At 33.7% G+C, this 7192-nt stretch overlaps 1 protein-coding gene across 1 annotated transcript; it reads left to right on the top strand.

Moving 5' to 3' along the window:
* The first annotated feature begins 1975 nt into the window (after positions 1-1975).
* Positions 1976-3271, top strand: LOC136085372 (uncharacterized). The gene has a single exon (XM_065806673.1). It carries the CDS (start codon positions 1976-1978, stop codon positions 3269-3271), a length of 1296 nt encoding a protein of 431 aa, XP_065662745.1.
* Positions 3272-7192: the final 3921 nt, after the last annotated feature.

The raw sequence follows: 7192 nt of genomic DNA, 5'->3' as shown, positions 1-7192 counted from the left end.
TTTGAAGATTTTTAACACGTCAATACTTTGTTCTGTAAAATACCCTTAAAAGTCAGTAACAAATGTTGACCAAATAGAAAAAGATGGAAAATATGAAGGAAGTATAGTTATTTTAGTTACATTAAAACTATTTAAGTTAATTTCATTATCTAGCCATTTAGCATTTCTTTTTAAAGTTAAAAAAAAGACAAGTTACGTCTTCAACCAGTTTCCGAAACTAATTTTGGTAAATTTTGTATTTCATTTAGAGGGACATTTTTATGGAACAAAGTAGTATTAAAATTTTTGATTTTTCTTAAGAATAGAACTTTTTCTTATTTAAAAGAAAATTAAAAAAAATTCTTTTCTCAATTGAAAACATTCTTTCATTTTTAAGTTTGTTTTGTTTTATTATTAATACGCTTAAAAAATTTTTTATCGTAATTTATATATACGAAATCTTTTGTCTTAATTTATGTAATTCCGGAAAGTTCTAGAACATTTAATGACGTTAGAGATTTAATATCTTTAAAAGTTTTTACCAATAATAATTGTAAATATGTTTTTGCGGTGATTTATGACTGTGTCTTGAAGGATATTTTAGGAAAAGCATAGAGTATATATATTGAGAAAAAATTTGTAAATAGCAGAGTTTTAGTTAGGAGAAAAGATTATCGTTTATTGATTTAATTTATCTGTTTATTGATTTGTTGATTACGAGAAAAAACTACAAGCTAACCGGGCATGGAACCAAGTATGAGATTATTTGATATGTTTGAAACGTATGATGGCACTTCGGATGCTGCTGTTTGGATTCAACGAACGAAAGTGATTGCTGAAATTCAGAACTTAAAGCTTGAACTACTTTTTCCGATTCTTCTCAGAGAAGCTGCTTATGCAGTGTACGATGCTTTAACCGCGGAAGATAAAAAAGATGTTGCGGAAGTCGAGCGTGTATTATTAGCGGCGTTTTCTGTAGATGGCTATACTGCATATGAACTGTTTACAAAACAAAAATTATGTGACGGAGAAAAAGCCGACGTGTTTTTGGCTGATTTAAGACGATTAGCCTATCTTGCTAAATTATCAGAGGAGTCTGTGCGTTTGGCGTTTGTTGTGGGTTTGCCAGAAGTTTTATCATCAAGATTTCGAGCCGTAATGGACCCGATTGATATAATGTTACCCAGAGTGAGAGCTGCTTTGAACTGTGCAAATATGATTGACAGTGACGCTGTTGGCGCTGTATCTAGACGCTATGCTACAAAAACCGCGTTAGTGTGTTATAACTGCAAAGGTTTGAAATGCTGGAAGCTGCAGGGAAACGATTGCAGGAGCGAGGAATCTGCGCTACTTCGCTCCTGAACAACGGTGGAATGAGCGCATTATCTGTTATTCGTTTAAAAGTTAACGGTATGGTTGCGACAGCTTTAGTAGACACAGGATGTTCGAAGACGATTTTGAATAAAAAATTCCTGCCCAAAAGTCAATGTAGGTACTCAAACTCTCAAAAGGTAGTAACGTTTGAAAGAAAAGTTCATCAGTGCACTGGGTCAGCGGTCGTGATTCTTGAGGTTGATGGCATTAAAGCACGTGATGAAGTTATTTTAGTGGACTTCCAACCGTTTAGAGTTGATATGATGCTCGGAATGAGTTCCATTAAATTACTAGGAGGAGTATCCATTTCTCCTTTGGGAATAGCGAAGTTCGGATTGAGTTACTGTGGACAAGGACTGCTTTGAACAAGGACAAAGTTAAGAAAATCGAAATAAAAAAGAAAGATCACGAAGCAGTTTTTAATGGTGTTGAATGGAGAGTCAAATGGAAATGGAGAGATGGAGAAAGCCCCGACCGATTGCGCAATAAAGTGGCATAGTACGGAATTCCACAACAGGCTAGAGCAGACTATGAAAACGAACTACAGGATTGGATTGATCGGAAGTGGCTGTTAGAGTATGACGAAAATGAATTGGGGCCGCCCAAAGGGCAGATTCCTTTAATGGCTGTCATTCAGAGAAACAAAGACCACAAAATCCGACCTGTTCTGGACTGGAGAGAAGCTAACGATTTTATTGAGACATACACGAGAGATGCAGATGTGTGTGTCGAAAAGCTTAGAGAATGGAGAAGAATGGGTAACAAACCAGCAATTATTGATTTACGCAAGGTTTATCTTCAACTAAAAACTGATAAATCTCTTTGGCCCTTCCAAACAGTGGTGTTTCGAAATAAAAGGTATTGTTTGACACGACTTGGTTTCGGATTGAACGTTGCGCCAATGATCATGAAATCCGTTGTGAGTGCCGTCATTGATCAAGACGAATTAGTAAAGAGTGGAACGTCCGTTTATGTTGACGACATTTTCGTTGACGAAAGTGTGGTGAGTCTTGATTATGTCAAGAGGCATTTTTTAAAATATGGTTTAGAAAGTAAAGAAGGTGAGCAGATTGGTAATGATGGAGTTCGTGTGTTAGGATTGTGTGTGCGCAAGGTTGGTAACAAGCTGATGTGGTCCAGAGGGAATCGAGTTGATGCTATCTCGCAAAAGTTAACCAGGAGAGTTGTGTTTTCAATCTGTGGACAGTTGGTAGGACATTTACCCGTGTGTGGTTGGCTGCGAGTGATTTGTAGTCTCTTGAAGAGGAAAGCTGTCAGTCTGACGAAGGGTTGGGACGATGAAATTTGTGATGAGAACGTTAAGTGGGTGCTTAAAGAAGTATTTGCTGAGGTGGAACGTTGCGAGCCTGCTTGTGGTGATTGGGCTGTGTGTGGTGATGAGGGAAAAGTGTGGGTTGATGCCAGTTCTTTAGCGATGGGTGCTCTTATTCAATTTGGGGAAACTACTGTGGAGGATGCAACATGGCTGCGAAAAGAAACGTCTGATATTCATATAAACATGGCAGAATTAGACGCTGTGATACGTGGAATGAATATGGCTCTGATGTGGAAGCTGAAGAAAGTGACTGTTTTTACCGATTCCGTGACAGTATTCCACTGGGTTTCTGACGCCCTTACAGGAAAATCAAGGTTGAGATCAAAAGCGACGAGTGAAATGCTGATTCGAAGAAGACTGAGCGTGTTGCAACAGCTAATTGAAGAATACAATGTTAGCGTTGAGGTAACACTCATTCCTTCTAAAGATAATTTGGCTGACGCATTAACAAGAGTTCGCAGCAGACGGCTCAACAAACTGACTGTGCCAGAGTGTCGGAATAGTTGTATGGGAATCGTAGCTACGAAGGCTGAATCTATTTCCGATATACACCAAAGAACTGGACATTTCGGAGTGAATTGAACGTTAAACTTTGTTCGTAAAGCAATTCCGACTGCTACTGAAAACGATGTTCGAAATGTGATAAAAAGTTGCGAACCATGTCATCCAATAGATCCAGCGCCAATACGGTGGGAAAAAGGGAAATTGGATGTTGAAGGAAACTGGGAGAGATTGGCCATGGACATCACGCATTATGGCACTGACAAGTTTTTGAGTCTAATTGATTGCGGACCTTCAAAATGCGCGTTATGGCGACAATTATCAAGCTCATACGGAAGTCTTGCCATAGTCCGAATACTCCGTCTTATTTTTTGTGAACGTGGAGCACCGTCTGAAATATTGACTGACAATGAGCCGACATTTAAAACTAAAGAGATAAGGAGTTTCCTTGATAGTTGGGGAGTACAAATTAGATTTAGAGCCGCTTATTATCCTGAAGGAAATGTAATTGTAGAAAGAAATCACCGCACGATCAAGAGAATAGCAGAACGATCGAAAATGTTGATACCGGAAGCACTATATTGGTACAATGTCTCAGCCGACAAAAATGGTGCAAGTCCGATGAACAAAATATACAGTTATACCATTGGTGTGAAAGGATTGGGAAAAAAGAATCTTCCTGCGCAAAATGTCACGAACAAGAGGTTTCGGAATCGGCGATAAAGTCTGGCTGAAACCACCAAATGCGAGGTGCTATACAAAGTGGCAACCAGCTACGATAACTCGGAATGCGTCGAAACAAATCGTAGAAGTGAACGGCATTCCGCGTCATGTGAAACACGTTAGACCTCGAAATGATACTCAGTCCTGCATTATCCCTGATGTGGAAATAGAGATGAATACTGAAACTGGTCTAGAGAACGCTAAAAATCAAGGAGAGCAAGTTAAAGATGTATTAGAGACGAACGAGGAAAATGTCGAATCTGAAGATAGACCCCAAGAAATCGACATGCTTTTGCGACGGACTGGTCGGGAACGGCGCATGCCTTCGAAATACTTTGATTGCTATTTAGATGATCCGTAAGGATCAAGGAGGAGTGTAATTCCGGAAAGTTCTAGAACATTTAATGACGTTAAAGATTTAATAGCTTTAAAAGTTTTTACCAATAATAATTGTAAATATGTTTTTGCGGTGATTTATGACGGTGTCTTGAAGGATATTTTAGGAAAAGCATAGAGTATATATATTGAGGAAAAATTTGTAAATAGCAGAGTTTTAGTTAGGAGAAAAGATTATCGTTTATTAATTTAATTTATCTGTTTATTGATTAGTTGATTACGAGAAAAAACTACAATTTATATATACATTTGTTTTCTTTAATTAACTTTTGCTTTGTAATATATACTTGGGACGCATATGTATTATTTTAGATACATCTTATATTTTATACTAACAAGTTCTTATATCTTATTTATTTATATATATATATTTACTTTGTACATTCAAGTTTTGTTATGTAAATTTGAATTATTTTGTATTTTATGTATTCCATTTTTATTAATATTTAATGTTAGCCTTAAGCTAAACACTCAACCTCAAAAATGATTTCAAGCTTTTAGTAAAATCTGACCTTAATAATTACAGAACTATTTTACTAACATGCGCTTGATTTCGTGCATGTAATTAATGGAAAGAATTATTAACTCGGATATCCTAAAGTATTTAACTAACATAAGCCCAAACCTAACCTAATAGCCCATATTCAACTTGGTTTCCTTAAGACACGTTCTACTTATTCAAATAATAATAAATTGTTTGCTAAATTTGCTTTGTTTAACATAAGAGTTGGCATAATAAAATGGATTGGTGTAATTCTCACGAATAGATACCAACAATTTAAGGGTGGAAGCTCAATGTCAAATTTGTACCCAACTCCGTACGTTAGAGGGTTCCATAGGTCCTATATTATTTTTACTATATATCAATGATTTACCGCTGTACTTAATAATTTTGATTGCTATTTAAAACTTTATGCCATTGAAATCAAGTTATGTAGTTAATTTGGCAATACAATCGTAGCCACTAGTGTGTTGTTGTTCTTGATAAAGTTGTACTATGGTCAAAACACGAGAACTACCTGTTGCTAGCAGTTAATTTTTTGTACATTAAGTTGCTCCTGCTTATTAAGTATAACCAGAGTCGTCCAGAATCGGCCAATATTTGGCGAAATTATTAATATTGGTTAATATATTGGTCGAAATTATTAAAATTGCTCAAAATGTTGGTCGATAAATTGATTAAACGTTTAGCGTCCAATTATTAAGTATAAAAAGACCGTTGTGTTGAATCATCAGTACGACAGATCAAAAGACAGATTAAATGTTTAAAAACATATAATCAGCTCGCTCTTCTTTATCCTTCAAGCATGACTACTTCTTACTTTTACTTTTAAATTACTTCTGTGCTCCTACAAACTCGCCGACTCTTGTTCCATTAAAGCGGGTCATGTACTCCTCAGTGAGCTGAACTTGCTTTTATGGACCTTGTTATATGGCCTCTGTACGGCAGTTGCCGGATAAGAATAGTCCACAATACCTAAAATAAATAATAACGTATTGAATACGTTAAACAAAACTAAGAAAAAAAACGCCCAATATATAATATTAATAGGACCAATTCAAAACGTTTAACATATGTTTAATTAAATGCTTTATATACGTTTATGTAAGGTTAAACACTTTTTCTACGTAAAATAATCCAATAATAATAGACGTCGAAAATACGTTAATCGACGTTTATAAGACGACTTTTGAAATTGCTAAATAGAAAATGTTTTTAATTGAACGCTTATTAGGCCGGAAAACATGAAGCTTGTGCGCTCATTCTATCACTTCCCCGTTGAGGGTAAGCTATAAACATAAGGTATTTAAGTAGAGCTGACCAACAAATTTGTAACTAGTATTGTTTTAACTAATTAGAAGGAAAACTCGTAAATTAGTTACAAAATTTGTAAAAGTTAATATAGAAAATAAAGAATATAAGTTATATCATAATTAAGCATATGTAATAAATATAAATGTAACCATACAAAAAATTTAAAAACTATTTTTTTAGATAAATCTGTTGCCTTCAAGCGATTTAGATAAAGCAGAATATATTATAACTACTATGTAACGTAGTATCACACTATGTTAAATCATTCTTTCAAAGAAATTTTAAATATATTTTAATTAGATAAGCATTTAGATTATCATCATAATATATTAATAAAAAAATAAATATAAAAATATTGTATTTAAAAATTGGAAAAAGTGATTGTAATCACTGATTGCAAAACTTTTTTTTTTAAATTCTATATATAAATAGTTTTAAATTTAAAAGATACTAAAATCTGCATAGAATTTTTTTATTTATATTTGTTGCAATTAGTTGTCTCCCTTTGGTTAAAAAATATATATGTTTATAAGGTTAACAGCTTATATGCATTTTAGATCATTTCAGGGTTTAGTAGTTGAGGTTAATAATATGATAAAAAAAAAAGTTACAACAATCACAAGTCATCCAAAAATTTAAAATAAGAATTAAAAATTTAAATAAGAATTAAAAAACAGATCATAAAAATGCTGATGTTTATATGGTTTGCTCTGATAAAACACAAACTTTACTTGAGAAATTGTAAAGCCTAAGTAAGTTTTTACTATTTAATTACAGCTAAAGTACTTTTAAAATAGCCATATTTGTTATAAATATTATGTGTGCCTATGCTCTTTATAAAAAAAAAAAGTTTAAAAAGAATAATAGTAATAAAAAAAATATTACTTTTGTTGTAATAAATCTTATATATAGTTAATAATAGTCTGACAAAGTTTCACTTGATGTATGAACTGCTTATCTCTATATCCTATTTTATCAGTAATATTTAGTGTGAGGTTAATACAGCATTCATATGTTTATAAAAATAGTGCTTTTTTTAACAGTTATTTTTATATGTTATATATTAA

Source organism: Hydra vulgaris, chromosome 09 (assembly GCF_038396675.1).
Source record: "Hydra vulgaris chromosome 09, alternate assembly HydraT2T_AEP".
Classification (NCBI taxonomy): Eukaryota; Metazoa; Cnidaria; class Hydrozoa; order Anthoathecata; family Hydridae; genus Hydra; species Hydra vulgaris.
Note: the sequence above shows the minus strand (reverse complement) of the source record. Positions and strands in the feature narration are given on the sequence as shown.

Bases quoted from the DNA above. Each gene is read 5' to 3' on its own strand.
- LOC136085372 (XM_065806673.1), top strand. From the start codon at position 1,976: ATGGCTGTCATTCAGAGAAACAAAGACCACAAAATCCGACCTGTTCTG.